Raw genomic sequence first — 19,907 nt, forward strand, 5'->3', positions numbered from 1 at the left:
AATTCCATTCTGGATTTCCCCATCCCCCATGAATCATCGAATCTGCACTATCCATATCCCCTGGATTAAAAGAACCATCTTCAGGGCAATGATCCAATTGTATTTTTCCCTGAGTCCACCCTTTCAAATTTGATAAATACAGTTCGGTCCAGTATCCGCAACTATTTCTAAACATCCAGTCTCGGGGTGTTTCCCCTTGTTCTGGTCTTGATATTTTTTGACCCATCCTTCACTTAATCAATTGTGATTTGATTATTTTGTCAGTTTACCACACCACATCACAGGGGTCTCTTTATCAATTTGTCAAATATTTGGTGTCAATCAAATCAGTTTGTCAATTATTAATTGTCTAAACGGAATATTCCCATCAACACTTGTTTGACCGTCAGAGCGGATCTACACGGTCCTTCCTCCTACTGGAGGGCTATCTCAGAATGTTTTACCTGTCAGAGCAGATCTAAACGGGTCTTCCTCGCACTGGAGGGAGTACTCAAAAAATATTTGTCAGGTAACTGTGCATTTAAACATTACCCTTACAGACAAATCTTCCTGGACAGGAACACCAGGGCTATCTCTACCTTCTATGAGATCAATCAATCAATCAATCCTACCACCACAGGAAATCATACAAAGATAACTTACCTGTGATGGAGGATGACTTCTCAGCAGTCCTGTGTTTCTTGGGAATATCCCGGACTGAGCCCCCAGCTGTTAGAATCTAACTTTTAGGTAGACTATCAATATATCAATATTCTCAATCATCAGTCGATGTCCACCCCCGTGATGTGTGGCAGCAGCTGCAGCGCAAGATCTTGGGAGAATGCTCAAGGAACCACAGACACAGTGCAGTACTATAACATTCTCAAATTTATTAAGGAAGAAAGGTCATATATAAAGGTGTAAGTGAAACATGTATGTGCGCAAAATGTGTGTATGTGTATCTTAATGTTTTGTCTGGGATGTCTGGGTGTGTGCGAATGTGTCCAAGGACTACTGAATGTATTGTCTGATTGTGCACACGTACCATGGCAGAAAAGTCAGTGTTATACAAGGAAAGTTAGAAAGTGAAGCCCAAGAAATAAGAAAATATTAACAATGGCCACTTTAAATAATTTATGATTTAGTGCTTCACTTTTAGGAAAATAGCTAAGGCTGTTTTTTAAGGGATAGTACCTTTCAAATAAGAGCAAGCAAATGCATATTGGTTATCTGGGAGCCGGGCTGAATGAATAATCACTGTTATTGCACTCCCGACACTAAGTATCGGACCCTCAGTCACTCTCCAGATACCAAATACAAAAGAATATGATTATTAATATGATTATTTTCAGTCTAATATTGCGATCTATAGACCATTCCAATACTCGTCTTAATCATCCCTTGCAAAATTCTCAAAATACATGGCCCCAGACATATCATCAGTAAAATAATCAGTATAGCAGGAAACAACATATTCAAATACGTCACCCAACTAGAGAACCAGTTTCTCATCTCTTTACCCCAGTCGTATGCAACGGGCGGATCCACAATTATGGTTTTCATGTGGTTTACCAAATCGTGAATATTGTTGTAGCGATCTGGAATTAAGAAGCAGCATGATAGATTCAGCATTTTACACACTCCCCCTGCTTTGGCTGTTAGAAGGTCTAAATTCAGTCTGTTCTGAATTACAGCACTTCTTATTGCTCTCATTTCGTCATTTATCAGAGTGATTGAATCAGCAGTGTCATTCTTCATTTGTTCTATCATCCAGGCCAGTCCATTTACTTTTTGGAGTGCAGCTACCACTCCCCCGAAGGGGAACATAAGATGAATCCCTGGAGCTACTATTCCTGGATAGCAACATCCACTCCAAGAGAAGTCCTTTGGGAAGGTGGTAACTCCTTTACCACCGCACACCCAGTACAACGATGTTTTGTGTGTTGTATAAAGTTCACTAAACGGGCAGTACCCAGAGACGTTCATCTCTCTAATTGAACATTTCAGTCCATTTCTAGTTTGCGTATACAAATATTAGCAAAACGATCCAAAAAGTCCTGTGTAGTCAGTGCTGGTGAAATGTGCAAATGTTTAAAAAAAAGGCCGTTGTCTCCTGCAAAACAATCCAAAAAGTCCTGTGTAGTCAGTGCTGGTGAAGCCTGAATAGAAATAGAATAGGGCATATTTTAGAATAATTTCAGAAATGTTTTAGATATTCAATATAGATGAAATACAAACAAACAAAATTGACATTACTGAATACATTCTACTAACCGGTTGTATTCTGCAACACAGTCTGGATAGTCAGTGCTGTTCGTGCCAAACAGCATAGCAGTCGCGCTTTGGCAGAAAGCACAGTGCCACAGAACATGCCTTACAAAAAACCGGGGTTTTTTGGGAACAAACCCTGCACTGGCGCCTTCCTTTGGTGCTGTCTGTAGCAAAGTTCCCTGGTAAGTGGCGAGTCTCATCTTTGTGGGAGGGAGGGGGTGAAGGAACATCAGCACGCACCAACACAGCAAGTTCCTCAACGAGTTGTTCTCTGAATTGCTTCTGTGTCAGTGGCTTCTGATTCTTCATACCAGCCATTTGACGGTGGAGTATAAAAGCATTTGCAATGGCTATGTCCACAAAGTGGAAGAAGAAGGTACGATACCACTTTCTGGTTTTGTGTGCGCTTGTGTAGTAGCCAATGAGTGCATCAGAGACATCTACTCCACCCATGAACCTGAATAGAAATAGAATAGGTCATATTTTAGAATATTTTCATAAATGTTCTTGATATTCAATATAGATGAAAATGTAAACAAACAAAAATTACATTACTGAAAATATTCTACAAACCTGTTGTATTCTGCAAAACAGTCTGGAACAGGTACATCCAAGGTTTCCCACTGTCCATTTCCACCTTTCACTTTCCTCTGCACAACATTCCCTCCGGTGCCTCTGTGAATGGTGGAGCACATCTGTACAGCTCTTTTTGGAAGCTTGTTCATGGCAGTTTTAGGGTATCCTATCCTGTTGGACCGAATAGTCCCGCACGCCCAGATGTTTTTTTTCAGGAGATCTGTAAACAGCGCTGGACTGGTGTAGAAGTTGTCAACAAACAGTTTGTAGCCTGTTCCCAACATCTTCTCATCAACCAGTGCCATGACAGACTCATAACTTAGTCCTTTGTTTTGTGGGATGGGAGCTGCAGGTGATTTACCCTCATAGATAAAAAAGTCCCATGTGTATGCAAATAATGAGTCAGCAAGCACGAACAGTTTATATCCCCACTTTGTTGGCTTGGCCTTCATATATTGCTTTAGTCCATTCCTCGCTTTTGTTGCCACCATCCTCTCCTCAATTGCAATGTTCTGGAAAGGATGGAAAAAGTTCTTGCATGCATCTCTCAGTTCTTGATACATTGGCTTTAGCTTACAGAGACGGTCATAGGCAGCTGTTCCTCTTTTGGTGTTGTTTTCAGCATCCACCTTGGGATCACTGAGATGCAGAGCAGAGGAGATGGAAAAAAATTTCCTTGAAGACATAACTTCGGCAGGAAAGGGTGTGCGGAAAATTTTGTGTTTCCTCCAGTAATCAGTCAGTGAAGGCCTTTTCATCTCTCCCATGTATATTATAAGTGACATATAGGCATATATGTCATTCAAAGAAATATCTTGCCACTGTTTTTGGTCCTTTTGATGCATCGCTCCATAGGCATTTGTGTTTTTGACAATGGTCTGCAGCAATGAAGTGGATATGAAGAGCTGGAACAACTGCAACACTGTGTATGATGCTGTGAGGATCAGCTGTGGGCCTGGTGTTCGAAAGGGTCTGAAGACTGCAGGCGGGGGTGTAATGTCCTCGTCAGTTGAACAGTTCCACTTTACTGTAGGGGTGCTTGGGGACACAGCGGGTGTGGACTTGGTTTTTCTGACCCTCTTTTTGCCTCTCCCTTTTACTGGCCGATTCAGGTCTACAGGTGCAGATCTTGAAGAATCTGAAAGCTTTCTTCTTTTTTCTGCTGGTTGGCTGGTGCTTGGCTGCCATTCCTCATCCGAAGACTCAACCTGATGCCTGTAGAATGGCAAGGAAAGGAAAGAGAATTAGCACTGCATTAGCACTTTCTGTAAAGCTGCTTTGAAACAATGTGTATTGTGAAAAGCGCTATACAAATAAATTTGAATTGAATTGAATTAATACTTCTGTATAGTTTGCCCATTCAATCAACAATCACACCGTCATCATTCACTCTAATTACAGGCCATCCCATGAACAATGAAACTGATGGGCAGTCGGTTAGACAGCATTCATATTGACGGCCACCTATACATTCTCACACAGCCCAAGCATCAATCTAACGGCCGGCTATACAGTGAGCATTCATATTGACGGCCACCTATACATTCTCACAAAGCCCAAGCATCAATCTAACGGCCGGCTATACAGTGAGCATTCATATTGACGGCCACCTGTACATTCTCACAAAGCCCAAACATCAATCTAATGGCCGGCTATACAGTGAGCATTCATATTGACGGCGGCCCATACATTCGCACACAGTCCTACAATCAATCTAATGGCCGGTGATACAGTGAGCATTCATATTGATGGCCAGACATAAAATCAACAATCACACACATGGGGGAAAATTATATATAATTTTTCCCCATGTGTGCTAGGAAAAATGCAAAATATCAGCATATGGATAATGCATACTGGTATATTGCATTTTTTCTAGCACACAGAAAAAATAAAATAAATACATTCTCACACACATTCTCAATATACATAAACAACTACACATAGCAACTCACCGGTATATTATTGGATCAGCTCCGTCAACAAGCATATCACCGTCATCGCTGTCTTCACTCTCCTCAATGTTTTCCACGTCGCTGCTTCGAGTGAGCTCAAATAAAACATCCTCAGCAGAAAAAAACTTCTTTTGACGATCCATTTGATAATAAATTCCGCCCAGTAAGTAAACAGTTACTGCAAATGACAGGGGAGGTGTGTCACAGACTACGTCGCAGCTACTCGTGGAGAGAGAGAGAGAGAGCGCCAGATTCAAATGAATAAATAATCACGCCCATGTGACGAATATATAGAGACAGAGCGTATTTAGGCCACGCCCACACCGGGGGGGGGAACAATCCAACGCTCTCCATTGACTTTGCATTGCGCGAGGCTGCCTCATTGTCATTTCGGACTTATAACAAAAAACAGAACAACGTCTAAAAGCTGATATGTGACAAGGTGTACAGCAAACAAGCTAAAAAACACAGAAATAAGTTTCTATAAGCTGTCGACCCAAAGAAACGAGCGTTTAAGAAGATAAAAGTGGATACAGGCAATACGAAGTGAAGCTTCAGCAGGAAGAATGGGTAAATTTTGGGATCCTGACACTCAGTATGCCTCAATATGTCTATGTGTGCAGTAAACATTTTGTCACTGTTAAGTCAAATATCAAAATGTCAGTTTTATATATTATATTTACTGTCGCTGATTACGTTCCCCTCTAGTCGTCGTAGTTCTCAGTGTAATATGACCCGGGCGCTCTGTCTCAATGGCCTGAATCCACTTTTTTGTACTTAAACGCTCGTTTTTTGGATCAACAGCTTATAAAAACGTCTGGGTTTTTGCTTCTGGGTTTTGTTTAGCTTGTTTGCTGTACACCTTGTCACATATCAGCTTTTATACATTGTTCAGTTTTTTGTTATAAGTCCGAAATGACAAAAAGGCCGCTTCACGCAATGCAAAGTCCATGGAGAGCGTTGGATTGTTTTCCCCCCCGGTGGGCGTGGTCTTCAGATTATGACGCGTGTCGCTCTGTCTCTATACATGTCAGGTATCGTTGGAATCGTGTGCTCATTGGCTACATTTTCTGTCAGTCATGACGATTCAATGCTTTTATTGGCTCCAGATATTCAGACAATATCATTGGATGAGCACATCATTTTTAGTAAGACACAGAACTCATAATGATGGTGACCGTAGTAACTAAAGAGTGGTGGGAAATCAAACAAAGGAAGGCATGAACTGAATAAATACAAAATAATAGTTATTGTGGTGTAAGAGTGTGGCAGCTATGTATTTTCTAGGGCACTTTAAGTGCTAGAAGATTGCTACGGTTCTCTGGTTGATTGCTAGGGCTTTCATTTTGATCCAAATCTATTCTGGGGTCTCATATGAAAATTAGATTTAATTCTACAAATGTGGAAACGGATTGCCTCAAATTTTTTGAGTTTTGCCAACATATTCGGGTTTAAAGTGCAGTTGGCAAAATATAGTTTACATGCACAAAATGGCCCCACTCTTTATTAAGTGTCTTTAACTGATTTGTACTTACATTTAAACATTTGATACAATACTTACCTAGAATACTGTTTAACACATAATGGTTGCTCTGTCAAGTCTTTGTCGTCAGTTAGGAACTTGGGTGTACTCTTTGATATCAATCCTTTATTTGAAAGCATTAAATGGTTTAGCTCCTCAGCACTTGAGCGAGCTCTTAATGCATTATAGTCATTCATGTCAATTGCAATCTCAAAATTCTGGCCAGTTGATAATAGTATATCAAAGCAGGCAGTAGATCCTTTTCCTATTTATCATTTTGGACTAGATCCCGGCTATCTTTGCATGTTTTTGAGTGCGGGTGGTGTTATTATGTTCGTAACATTCTAAGCTATAAACCCATGTCACTTTATGCTACCGGGAGACGGTTTTTGGTGCATTATTTTATTGCATAACAGTCTAGTATGATACTTCGCTCCGAAGAAATGCGATGTAAACAAAGGATTAACCATCAATATTACACCGTTATTGTTTCGTTGGATTAAAAATGCTCTATGGGATGTTATTCAGTGGAGCCTCACCTTTCCATTCATTCTGGAACTTTTAGCAGTGGCTCGTAATTAGGACACTACTGGTATGTGCTCTGTTTTTCTTTATACTTGTTTTGATGTGTATTGCTTACATTAATGCAAAAATACAGCCGTTATAAGCTTTTCATTGAAAAATAGCGCTTCAGGACGGGCACGTCCTCGCAAGGCTTAGACAAAGAGTGATTTAGTCTAGTGTGCCCTATTGTGATGCGAGAAATAATTGTATCTTCTTTCCTATTCCTAAAAACACTTCTTCCATTTTCCACTTGATGCTGAATATTATTATACAAATGTCTGCCCTTACTATCACATTTCCATATTTCTTGCCATTCATTGTTAATAAATTCTTTAATTTTCCCTTTAACCTCTTTTTTCTAAGAGTCACTTGTATTTCGATCTCTGAATGTTTTAGAGCTTGCTTAGCTAGTTTATCAACCACTTCATTAGCCTCCACACCCACATGAGCTGGAACCCATAAAAAAAAACTTACTAAGCTTACATTACTTAGTCTTAGCAAACTTGAAAGAATCTCTTATATAATATCTTGCCTTGATGATTTTAGTGCACATGCAAGGCTTGATATTGCTGCATAAGAGTCAGAATATATTACTACTGGTCTAGGTTTTACATCCTCTACCCACTGGAGTGCCACCATCATGGCAATTAATTCTGATGCATACACAGATGCATGATCAGTTATTCTTTTCTTAATCCTGGTTTGTAATTTAGGAATATATACTGCAGCAGCTGTTCTTCCAGAGATGGGGTCTTTAGAACCATGTAACCACGATGAATAAATCTGATCTAAATACTTCTGTGCAATAACGTTCTTAGGGCTTTCTTTCGTATTCTTAATTTCTATTTGTATTTGAAAGTCCACTATTGGCATAGGAAAGATCCATGGAGGTATTCTGGATAATATCACAGTTGGACTAACATCAAAGTCTACTATACCAACTACTTCTGCTTCCCTGTTAGCAATCCATCCAAAGCTTTTAATTGTAAGTTTATACCTACGAATGTATAAAGGAGCTTCCCCAACTTCTACCTGTATAGCTGCAATGGGAGATGTTCTGAACACACCACAACATATTCTTAAAGCTTGATTCTGAATTGCTTCAATCTTTTTGAGTGTGGTTTCAGACGCAAATCCGTAAATTATACTTCCATAATCTAAACTTGATCTAATTAATGTGCAATATATTCTTTTCAAAGATAATCTACGAGCTCCCCATTCAACCCCAGATAATCATCATAAAATATTTACTCCTGTTTTACATTTCTTGATAAGTTTTTTAGCATGCATTGCAAAAGTCAGTCTAGATTCCATCCATACACCAAGATATTTAACTACTGGGACTTGCTCCAGCTGATGTTTATATAACTTCAACTTAGCCTCTGGTACTTTTTTCCCTTTTGTAAAACATAACTTGAGTTTTAGCCACAGATAATATGAAACTCCAATAACTTGCCCATTCATCTTCATTTTTTGTAATCTTTGTGATACACTTGGAATATTACGTCCTCTTTTCCATATTGCCCCGTCGTCTGCAAATAATGCCCTTCCTATGTCACCTTTAAGGTTACTAAAAATATAATTTATCATAATTTTAAAAAATACTGGACTACATACACTTCCTTGAGGATGTCTTAAGCCCTATTCGGACGGGATTAGTTTGAAGGGTCAAGGGTCAAGCCAAACATCACTTGTCTCTTCATCAGACACATATCCTTCAAGAATGATATTAAATATTAAATATTTAATCAATATTAAAATAAGAATGAATGATAATCAAGTTATAACCATTTCCTACATTTGATAAATCAGTTCTCTATATTCAAGGAGTGATTTTGGATATTGTAGTGTTTTAGTTGCTCTGTGCTTTTGAATCCAGCTCTGATGTCTGTGTCAAGACGTGCTGACAGGCAAATGTCCTTGGTGTTTGAAGTGAATAGAGCTCAGCATGTGTTAACTGTATGTCTTCCTAAAGTGACCCCCGGGGTCATCTATGTTACAGCTATGTGACTCTTTTGGGGACTCAAAATGTAACAGAAATGTACCTCTCTGATATACTTTTCTTTCTTTATAGAATATAATAAAGTCACTTCTGTACTAAATGTAGTATCAGCATATTTTGGAGAAGTGCTTTGTTGATAGTTAGTTAAGATGTTCCGACCTTGATGGAAACTGGTATTCTCTGGAGTATTGTGTGTGTGTGCATTGTATGATTTGTGCAGATCCAGTATTGGATATGGGCCTTCCTGCAGGCGATGCCAGACCTATAGACGCTTTTCTGTGACCTCCGAGGTCACTGGAGACTAATCTGGGTCTGGGCGACATCAAGTCTACGCATTTTTAGAGATATATGCTCCTATCTGTCTACGTGTGGAAAGTTGCTTACGTTGCATGTTGTTAGAACCAATCAGAATCATTCCACATGGCAGTAATGACGTGTCTAGACCTTGAAAACAGTATAACTGTTCAGAAAATTGTATGTACGTTAGACGGAGGCGGGGAGACTGTTAGAGGGAGCGCGGCCTACGAACTCCTCTTGAGCTGGCTTCTGCTGATGAAACTGCAAACTATTCTTCAGTAAAATTTTCTTTAATTAATCTGACTCCTGGGGCCTCATTTATAAACGTTGCGTACGCACAAAAGAAGGCGTACGCCACTCTCTACGCAATAATTGGTATTTATAAAAAGCAAACTTGACGGGAAAATGTGCGGTCCTTCACGCAAGCTCTGACCCAGGCGTACGCACAAAAACGGGTGAAATGAGAAATGGCGACACCGTCGGCAGATGGAAGAAACACGTGAAACTGTAGACCGTTGTGTAAAAGAAATGGCAATACTGCCTCTCATAAATAACTTGAAGACTTCACAAAGCAAGTATTGCAATTAACAGCCTACACGAACACCCGTTTGATCGATCTGCAGTGTAAAACAAACAAAATCAAACGAAAATTACAACAGAAATGCAAAAAAAAAAAAAAAAAAAAAAAGTGAAATATTGGCATGTTTTGGCATGTCCTCATAAATAATATGGTAAACAGAACGAAATAATTTACAAAACTGATATTCTCGTCAATGTGTCCGTCTGGCGGAGCAGATATAGGCTAGATGCAATTAGATAGACAGATAGATAGATAATCAGGGAGATGTATAGATAAATAGATAGGCTAGATGTATTAATTGTCCACTGGGGAAAGTTGTTTTCATAGTAAAAATTTCTTCATCAGCTACGGAATCATGGTATTCATGCAAATGCCTTTAGTTTGTTTTATTTTCGATAAAATAACATATGACGTATGTCTCAACCATTCAGAAAGCTGCAAGAAATTACATTTGCACTGAACTATTTCCCATTTCCACGTAGATAATAGGGATAGGGATTAATAGGGATTCCCAAGCCAGTCTCTCATCAAGAGGGGTCAGCTCCGGTGTCCACTCTCCCCCACCCGTGGCAGACACACTCTGGCGATGGAGCGCTAGACGCTTTTTTGCCTCGACTTTGATGTCCGAGCATTTCTTTTTTTTTTCGGCCACGGTCCGAGGTTGTGAGGCTACAGTATTTACGGCGTCTGCAACCTTTTGCCACTCAAGTGCCTTTTTGGCATTAGTAGGCTAATGCCCACACTGTGCCCTCCAAAAAATATTTTTCTCCTCTTTTCCACCTCGCCAACGATAATTTCTACTTCACATTGAGTGAAGTTACGTTTTTTTGATTTCCTCTCTGTATTTGCCATGATTTCGCAATCGATGAATATTCCTTGTGGGCGTTTCACGGACTATTTATGGGCAACTATGGGCGTGACATGAAGCCGCAAAAGCTGCGCTACATTTAGAATTGATTGTGATTTATTAAGGGAAAACTGCGTAGGATGTGCGTGCGCACGGTTTTATAAATCCGAATATTTCTGTGCGTACGCACGTCCTATGTTTCATCCGTACGCCACTTCTGACGCAAATCCTACGCAAAGTTTTATAAATGAGGCCCCTGGTCTTCATTTTTCACTACTGGTCCTGGGTCCTAAGCTGTTACCCCAACAAGTTTTACATGGGGAGGTGGGGTTAAAGTAATTTTACCTCAGGACGTCTGTAATATTAATGGACAATTCGCACGGGATAAGACATCTCAGTAAAACTAGCAGAAGTGGGAGGGATAACTCGCTTTACGCACCACCGTAACCTCCTTGTCGTCATGTGCGTATGACGTTGCTTCCTGTTTTCACGTGAGAAAACACACGTGTGTGTGTCTAATATATATATATATATATATATATATATATATATATATATATATTTATATATATATATATATATATATATATATATATATATATATATCCATCCATCCATCCATCTTCTTCCGCTTTATCCAGGGGGCAGCAGTCTAAGCAGAGATGCCCAGACTTCCCTCTCCCTAGACACTTCCTCTAGCTCTTCCGGGGGGACACCGAGGCGTTCCCAGGCCAGCCGGAAGACATAGTCCCTCCAGCGTGTCCAAGGTCTTCCCCGGGGCCTCCTCCAGGTTGGACATGCCCGAAACACCTTCCCGGGAAGGCGTTCAGGAGGCATCCGGAACAGATGCCCGAGCCACCTCAGCTGACCCCTCTCGATGTGGAGGAGCAGCGGCTCTACTCCGAGTTCCTCCCGAGTGACTGAGCTCCTCACCCTATCTCTAAGGGAGCGCCCAGCCACCCTACGGAGAAAGCTCATGACCATAGGTGAGAGTAGGAACGTATATATATATATATATATATATATATATATATATATATATATATATATATATATATATATATATATATAACAGTTAGGTCCAGTCTAACGATTCTGTTTGGATTGTGTTGGTAATAGACACATACCTAGAGCTAAAAGAAGTGTTGTGCCTCTAATAAGTGCTTTTGGTCTTCTTTTTGCTTTAAATGGTATGTGGAAAATACTGGAGGTTTGCCACAAAGTTGTGCCGCCACTACCATCACGTGCTGCGCGTAGGGCACCAAGTGCTCCGGGGAGCACCACAAGAAAATGCTCTCTCTACCCTCCCGCAGGTCAGCTCTGCAAAATTGGGCTTTAGAATACTCTACTCCTACCCTAACTTGTATTGTTCTTTCAAGAAGAAAATCCCTAAATCCAATTAAGTTGAGTCAGAGTTTTGGTCTGCTGCATCCAGCAATTCTCTCAAAGCAATGACAGCAATGTGTGGAGCAGATGATGGGTTAATGGTTAAATTTGTTGTCGCTAACAGAGTGGCTTCGTAACCTGAACGACGTTGTGCTGTCATGTGTTGTGTATTAAGATTGTGTAAAATTGCGTTTACCTGGTGTGAGGTGTGCAATGTCAATGGATATGACAGAACTGTTTTTTCAGCACCCCTTACCATCAGAGCAGCAGCAGCCACTGCTCGGAGGCATGTAGGCAGACCTTGTGCAACATTGTCTAAAGTTTTGGATAAATAAGAAACTGGACGATAACTTGTACCATGTTCCTGGGCCAGTATCCCCGCCGCAATGCCCCCGCTCTCATGCACATACAGATTAAAATTATTTTTGTAGTTCGGAAGGCCCAAAGCCGGTGCTGACATGATAGCTTGGTTTAATACCTTAAAGGCCACATCCATTTCATCAGTCCACTTGATTGTTTGTTTTGGTGAAGCTTTGGTGTCAATTGCTTGTCTCAGAGTCTTGTCATACAAAGAACAGTCTGGTATCCAAGCCCTGCAATACTTTATCAGTCCCAGAAAGCTCTGCATTTGTTTGATTGTGTCTGGTTTAGTAAATCTCTTTACCAGCTCCACTCTGTCTGGAGAGATTCTCTTTTGTCCTTCAGAGATAACGTGTCCCAGATAGGAGACTTGTGGTTTCACCCATTGTAGTTTCTTTCTCGAGACTTTAAACCCCACCTCTGCCAACACATTGCAGACAATAATGGAGGCCTGCTCACAGGCCTCTGCCGTCGTGGCAGAGATGAGAAGGTCATCAGCCTACTGTAGTAAGCACGTAGTCAGTGGTGGGAGATTAATGGTGCTGAGGGTTTTGTGCACGATCGCAGAGAACACTGCTAGCGAGTCAACGTAGCCCTGAGGAAGACGTGTCCATGTTAGTTGTTTTTGTTTGTATGTAAACGAAAACAGTGGCTGCAACTCTCTGGATAGCGGTATGCTGAAAAACATAAATCAATTACGCTATAGAACTTGTGTGTAGGTGGTATTGAGTTTATTATAGTTACCACATCTGGTACCACTGGAGAAAGTGGTATGATCAAATCATTGATCTTTCTCAAATCTTGTGTCAGTCGCCAGCTTTGACCATCTGCTTTTAGGACAGGATTAATAGGTGTGTTATATGGCGACTGTATATCTATGATAATGCCTTGTTTCAATAGATTATCTATTACAGGTTCAGTGCCCTTCTCTTTCTCTGGAGAGAGAGGGTATTGTTTTACATAGACTGGTGTTTTTGTTTTTAGCAATGCAGTGTACGGTTTAACATTGATAAAACCTGCTTCGTCCTTGTGCTTAGCCCATAGTTTTGGATTCACCCGTCTTAGTGGCGCTATCTCTCCCTCCCCCTCCACTTCACTCGCCATGTAATCAACATGAAGAGGGTGAGGCTCAGTGGACACCATCAGCACAGAAGGGAAGAAGAGAGACACGTTAGTTTCAGTAAACACAATTTCCATCCCCAATTTGTGCATTATATCCCTTCCGAGCAAGTTCAGAGGTGACTGGAATAATAGTAAAATTGTGCATTAAATGTTGACCATCACTTGTGACCACAGGCAAAGGATGTGTCACTGGGCAGGAGATCGGAACCCCATCTATACCCACGGAGCGTGTAATTCTTGCTGAAACTGGGCCCTCGTATATTAAACCAGAAATAGAGCAACAACTAGCACCAGTATCAATAAGAAAAAAATATTTCTTCCCATCTACACTCAATTCCAAATTTGGCAAATAAATTTTGTTGTTATCATATTTTACAGTGAGCATAGATGTATTTGGGGTTCTATCACTCCGTAGGCCTCCCTATTGGGGAGTCCATTCTGTTTGATATTGGTTGTCAGTCGACTTCTCCTTTTTTTCTGCCCCTCCCCTTCTCTTTCTCTCCTCATCATATCTCTGTTTTCTACAATCTCTTAACCAGTGGCCCATTTTTCCACAATAGTGACACTTCCCCGGCCTGTGCCCACCCCCTTCTCTCTGTACTGCTGTTGTCTGCATGAATGCAGGTTCAGTTTTAACCGTCACCCCGCTGCTATCTGAAAATCCTCCAGCAGCATCTAATTCCCTCACTCGTGCACACAATTCTTCCACAGACAACTCAGTAATTATTGAGGTGGTTACTCTTATCAGCTGGGCCTGTGTTGGATTCATGTTGTTTAAACATGTGTTAATAAACAGTATGATATGATCTTGTGTGGTTGGCAGTTTAGAGTCGTCCTGCCACGCTTTTTTGAATCTATTTACGAAAGCTGCGGCTGATTCTTTCGGCTCCTGTTTAGTGTTCGCAGCATATGAAATGTCTCTTTTAGAAATCACCTTTCTTTCTAACATTTTTTGCAGCTCCTCATAAAAAGTCTCTAAATGCTCTTCCTCTTCCCAAAGCAGCTTATTAGGATTATCTGCGGTACCTTTACCAGTCATTTTATCGTTTTCTGTTCTCAGAGAAGGACACCCGTCAATTATATCTGTCTCTGTCACGTCCTCCCCCAGAGTTCTGAGTAATATTACTTTAAAATCTGGACCTGTCAATTTTGCATATTGTGTATGACTTTTTAGGATCTGGACATATTTCACCGGATGAGAGGGAGAAGGCAGATTGTTACATATACTTTCAATATCACTCGCCTTAGCAGGGTGTATGGAAATTTGATTTCCCCTTCTCACAAACATAAATGCAGGCTCTGTTTTCTGTTCATCAGCTGTGGCCCCCCTGCTACACACAGTTCAGTCTCACTCTCTACTCCGTCTCTACTCTCTGTCAGGGTGTGGTATAGTTTTGTTTCAGGGATGGATTGTTTCAATTCTTCTAATTTAGGAACATTATGTTTAGGAACATTATGTTGGTAAGTGCTCGATTTGAATTCTACCGCCGGGACATGTGTCACCACAGCTGACTTGTATTCTACTGGTGTGACATGGGGTATTACCGCTGGCTGGTATGGGGGTGACTGGTTTTTCTTTTTTGAGTTCGGCCTCTCTGGACCCTTATCCCAGTATTTTTTCATTTCTTTCCATTTATTGTATGCCTCTTTCATGTACTTATAATTCCATTCTGGATTTCCCCATCTCCCATTAATCATCGAATCTGCACTATCCATATCCCCTGGATTAAAAGAACCATCTTCAGGGCAATGATCCAATTGTATTTTTCCCTGAGTCCACCCTTTCAAATTTGATAAATACAGTTCGGTCCAGTATCCGCAACTATTTCTAAACATCCAGTCTCGGGGTGTTTCCCCTTGTTCTGGTCTTGATATTTTTTGACCCATCCTTCACTTAATCAATTGTGATTTGATTATTTTGTTAGTTTACCACACCACATCACAGGGGTCTCTTTATCAATTTGTCAAATATTTGGTGTCAATCAAATCACTTTGTCAATTATTAATTGTCTAAACGGAATATTCCCATCAACACTTGTTTGACCGTCAGAGCGGATCTACACGGTCCTTCCTCCTACTGGAGGGCTATCTCAGAATGTTTTACCCGTCAGAGCAGATCTAAACGGGTCTTCCTCGCACTGGAGGGAGTACTCAAAAAATATTTGTCAGGTAACTGTGTGTCACAGACACGTCAGGTTCCACCCTCCACCAATCACAGCGCACTCCATCCCCAGAGTACTGATCACTATCACCTGCACCTCATCACCAGCACTATAAGAAGCACACGCACACAGCACTCCACGTCCGGTCTCGTTCGCATATACTGCTACCTATGCTTACCTCAAGGACTCTCCTATCGATACTACCTGTCTCCAGCGTGTATCCCTCCTTCCGTGTTTCCTGTCTGCTGTGTGGGTGTGTTCCTGTTCGTCCCTCTGACCTCCAGCGATCTCCAGTCTCCAGCGATCTCCAGTCTCCAGCAATCTCCAGGCTCCAGCGTCATTCCACCTTCTATGCAAAAGACAGTAACTCTCTCACTCATATCACCTTCCTATCTACCATCAACCGATTTACTCACCTGCTCCACTTCCCATGCTCTACTGTGGTCAATAAACTACCATTCCTGTTAACATCTGTGTCTGCCTCCTGTCTACTTGTAACACTGTGCATTTAAACATTACCCTTACAGACAAATCTTCCTGGACAGGAACACCAGGGCTATCTCTACCTTCTATGGGATCAATCAATCAATCCTACCACCACAGGAAATCATACAAAGATAACTTACCTGTGATGGAGGATGACTTCTCGGCAGTCCCGTGTTTCTTGGGAATATCCCGGACTGAGCCCCCAGCTGTTAGAATCTAACTTTTAGGTAGACTATCAATATATCAATATTCTCAATCATCAGTCGATGTCCACCCCTGTGATGTGCAGCTGCAGCGCAAGATCTTGGGAGAATGCTCAAGGAACCACAGACACAGTCCAGTACTATAACATTCTCAAATTTATTAAGGAAGAAAGGTCATATATAAAGGTGTAAGTGAAACATGTATGTGCGCAAAATGTGTGTATGTGTATCTTAATGTTTTGTCTGGGATGTCTGGGTGTGTGCGAATGTGTCCAAGGACTACTGAAGGTTTTGTCTGATTGTGCACACGTACCATGGCAGAAAAGTCAGTGTTATACAAGGAAAGTTAGAAAGTGAAGCCCAAGAAATAAGAAAATATTAACAATGGCCACTTTAAATCATTTATGATTTAGTGCTTCACTTTTAGGAAAATAGCTAAGGCTGTTTTTTAAGGGATAGTACCTTTCAAATAAGAGCAAGCAAATGCATATTGGTTATCTGGGAGCCGGGCTGAATGAATAATCACTGTTATTGCACTCCCGACACTAAGTATCGGACCCTCAGTCACTCTCCAGATACCAAATACAAAAGAATATGATTATTAATATGATTATTTTCAGTCTAATATTGCGCTCTATAGACCATTCCAATACTCGTCTTAATCATCCCTTGCAAAATTCTCAAAATACATGGCCCCAGACATATCATCAGTAAAATAACCAGTATAGCAGGAAACAACATATTCAAATACGTCACCCAACTAGAGAACCAGTTTCTCATCTCTTTACCCCAGTCGTATGCAACGGGCGGATCAACAATTATGGTTTTCATGTGGTTTACCAAATCATGAATATTGTTGTAGCGATCTGGAATTGAGAAGCAGCATGATAGATTCAGCATTTTACACACTCCCCCTGCTTTGGCTGTTAGAAGGTCTAAAGTCAGTCTGTTCTGAATTACAGCACTTCTTATTGCTCTCATTTCGTCATTTATCAGAGTGATTGAATCAGCAGTGTCATTCTTCATTTGTTCTATCATCCAGGCCAGTCCATTTACTTTTTGGAGTGCAGCTACCACTCCCCCGAAGGGGAACATTCCCCAGCCTGCACTTGCCTGTTGCGATGTCCATGGATCTGCCAGGATGTATCCCCTGTAAGTAGGCATAGCTCTCTTTTGTCTGGATAAAGAGTTGGAACTAGGCAGTTCCACAAGATGAATCCCTGGAGCTACTATTCCTGGATAGCAACATCCACTCCAAGAGAAGTCCTTTGGGAAGGTGGTAACTCCTTTACCACCGCACACCCAGTACAACGATGTTTTGTGTGTTGTATAAAGTTCACTAAACGGGCAGTACCCAGAGACGTTCATCTCTCTAATTGAACATTTCAGTCCATTTCTAGTTTGCGTATACAAATATTAGCAAAACGATCCAAAAAGTCCTGTGTAGTCAGTGCTGGTGAAATGTGCAAATGTTTAAAAAAAAAAGGCCGTTGTCTCCTGCAAAACAATCCAAAAAGTCCTGTGTAGTCAGTGCTGGTGCGGCCTGAATAGAAATAGAATAGGGCATATTTTAGAATAATTTCAGAAATGTTCTAGGTATTCAATATAGATGAAATACAAACAAACAAAATTGACATTACTGAATACATTCTACTAACCGGTTGTATTCTGCAACACAGTCTGGATAGTCAGTGCTGTTCGTGCCAAACAGCATAGCAGTCGCGCTTTGGCAGAAAGCACAGTGCCACAGAACAAGCCTTACAAAAAACCGGGGTTTTTTGGGAACAAACCCTGCACTGGCGCCTTCCTTTGGTGCTGTCTGTAGCAAAGTTCCCTGGTAAGTGGCGAGTCTCATCTTTGTGGGAGGGAGGGGGTGAAGGAACATCAGCACGCACCAACACAGCAAGTTCCTCAACGAGTTGTTCTCTGAATTGCTTCTGTGTCAGTGGCTTCTGATTCTTCATACCAGCCATTTGACGGTGGAGTATAAAAGCATTTGCAATGGCTATGTCCACAAAGTGGAAGAAGAAGGTACGATACCACTTTCTGGTTTTGTGTGCGATTGTGTAGTAGCCAATGAGTGCATCAGAGACATCTACTCCACCCATGAACCTGAATAGAAATAGAATAGGTCATATTTTAGAATATTTTCATAAATGTTCTTGATATTCAATATAGATGAAATGTAAACAAACAAAAATGACATTACTGAAAATATTCTACAAACCTGTTGTATTCTGCAACACAGTCTGGAACAGGTACATCCAAGGGTTCCCACTGTCCATTTCCACCTTTCACTTTCCTCTGCACAACATTCCCTCCGGTGCCTCTGTGAATGGTGGAGCACATCTGTACAGCTCTTTTTGGAAGCTTGTTCATGGCAGTTTTAGGGTATCCTATCCTGTTGGACCGAATAGTCCCGCACGCCCAGATGTTTTTTTTCAGGAGATCTGTAAACAGCGCTGGACTGGTGTAGAAGTTGTCAACAAACAGTTTGTAGCCTGTTCCCAACATCTTCTCATCAACCAGTGCCATGACAGACTCATAACTTAGTCCTTTGTTCTGTGGGATGGGAGCTGCAGGTGATTTACTCTCATAGATAAAAAAGTCCCATGTGTATGCAAATAATGAGTCAGCAAGCACGAACAGTTTATATCCCCACTTTGTTGACTTGGCCTTCATATATTGCTTTAGTCCATTCCTCGCTTTTGTTGCCACCATCCTCTCCTCAATTGCAATGTTCTGGAAAGGATGGAAAAAGTTCTTGCATGCATCTCTCAGTTCTTGATACATTGGCTTTAGCTTACAGAGACGGTCATAGGCAGCTGTTCCTCTTTTGGTGTTGTTTTCAGCATCCACCTTGGGATCACTGAGATGCAGAGCAGAGGAGATGGAAAAAAATTTCCTTGAAGACATAACTTCGGCAGGAAAGGGTGTGCGGAAAATTTTGTGTTTCCTCCAGTAATCAGTCAGTGAAGGCCTTTTCATCTCTCCCATGTATATTATAAGTGACATATAGGCATATATGTCATTCAAAGAAATATCTTGCCACTGTTTTTGGTCCTTTTGATGCATCGCCCCATAGGCATTTGTGTTTTTGACAATGGTCTGCAGCAATGAAGTGGATATGAAGAGCTGGAACAACTGCAACACCGTGTATGATGCTGTGGGGATCAGCTGTGGGCCTGGTGTTCGAAAGGGTCTGAAGACTGCAGGCGGGGGTGTAATGTCCTCGTCAGTTGAACAGTTCCACTTTACTGTAGGGGTGCTTGGGGACACAGCGGGTGTGGACTTGGTTTTTCTGACCCTCTTTTTGCCTCTCCCTTTTACTGGCCGATTCAGGTCTACAGGTGCAGATCTTGAAGAATCTGAAAGCTTCCTTCTCTTTTCTGCTGGTTGGCTGGTGCTTGGCTGCCATTCCTCATCCGAAGACTCAACCTGATGCCTGTAGAATGGCAAGGAAAGGAAAGAGAATTAGCACTACATGTAATAAAAAAAAATGTTGCACATTGTTGATATTGTTGCCCTTGGACTGCTCTAGCTGCTTCTATTGCCCTCATTTGTAAGTCGCTTTGGATAAAAGCGTCTGCTAAAT

The 19,907-nt window shown here is 41.2% G+C and overlaps 1 protein-coding gene across 1 annotated transcript; it reads right to left on the reverse strand.

The window, feature by feature from the left end:
- Positions 1 to 16,451: 16,451 nt before the first annotated feature.
- On the reverse strand, positions 16,452 to 18,850 carry LOC307128692 (piggyBac transposable element-derived protein 4-like). Its single transcript, XM_079820635.1, has 3 exons — positions 18,540 to 18,850; positions 17,971 to 18,424; positions 16,452 to 17,855 (listed from the first exon to the last, which is right to left on the reverse strand). Exons 1-2 carry the CDS (start codon positions 18,845 to 18,847, stop codon positions 18,001 to 18,003), a joined length of 732 nt encoding a protein of 243 aa, XP_079676761.1. The 5' UTR covers positions 18,848 to 18,850; the 3' UTR covers positions 16,452 to 17,855; positions 17,971 to 18,000.
- Positions 18,851 to 19,907: the final 1,057 nt, after the last annotated feature.

This window comes from Gobio gobio, assembly GCF_949357685.1.
Source record: "Gobio gobio genome assembly, chromosome: 1".
In the NCBI taxonomy this organism is placed as follows: Eukaryota; Metazoa; Chordata; class Actinopteri; order Cypriniformes; family Gobionidae; genus Gobio; species Gobio gobio.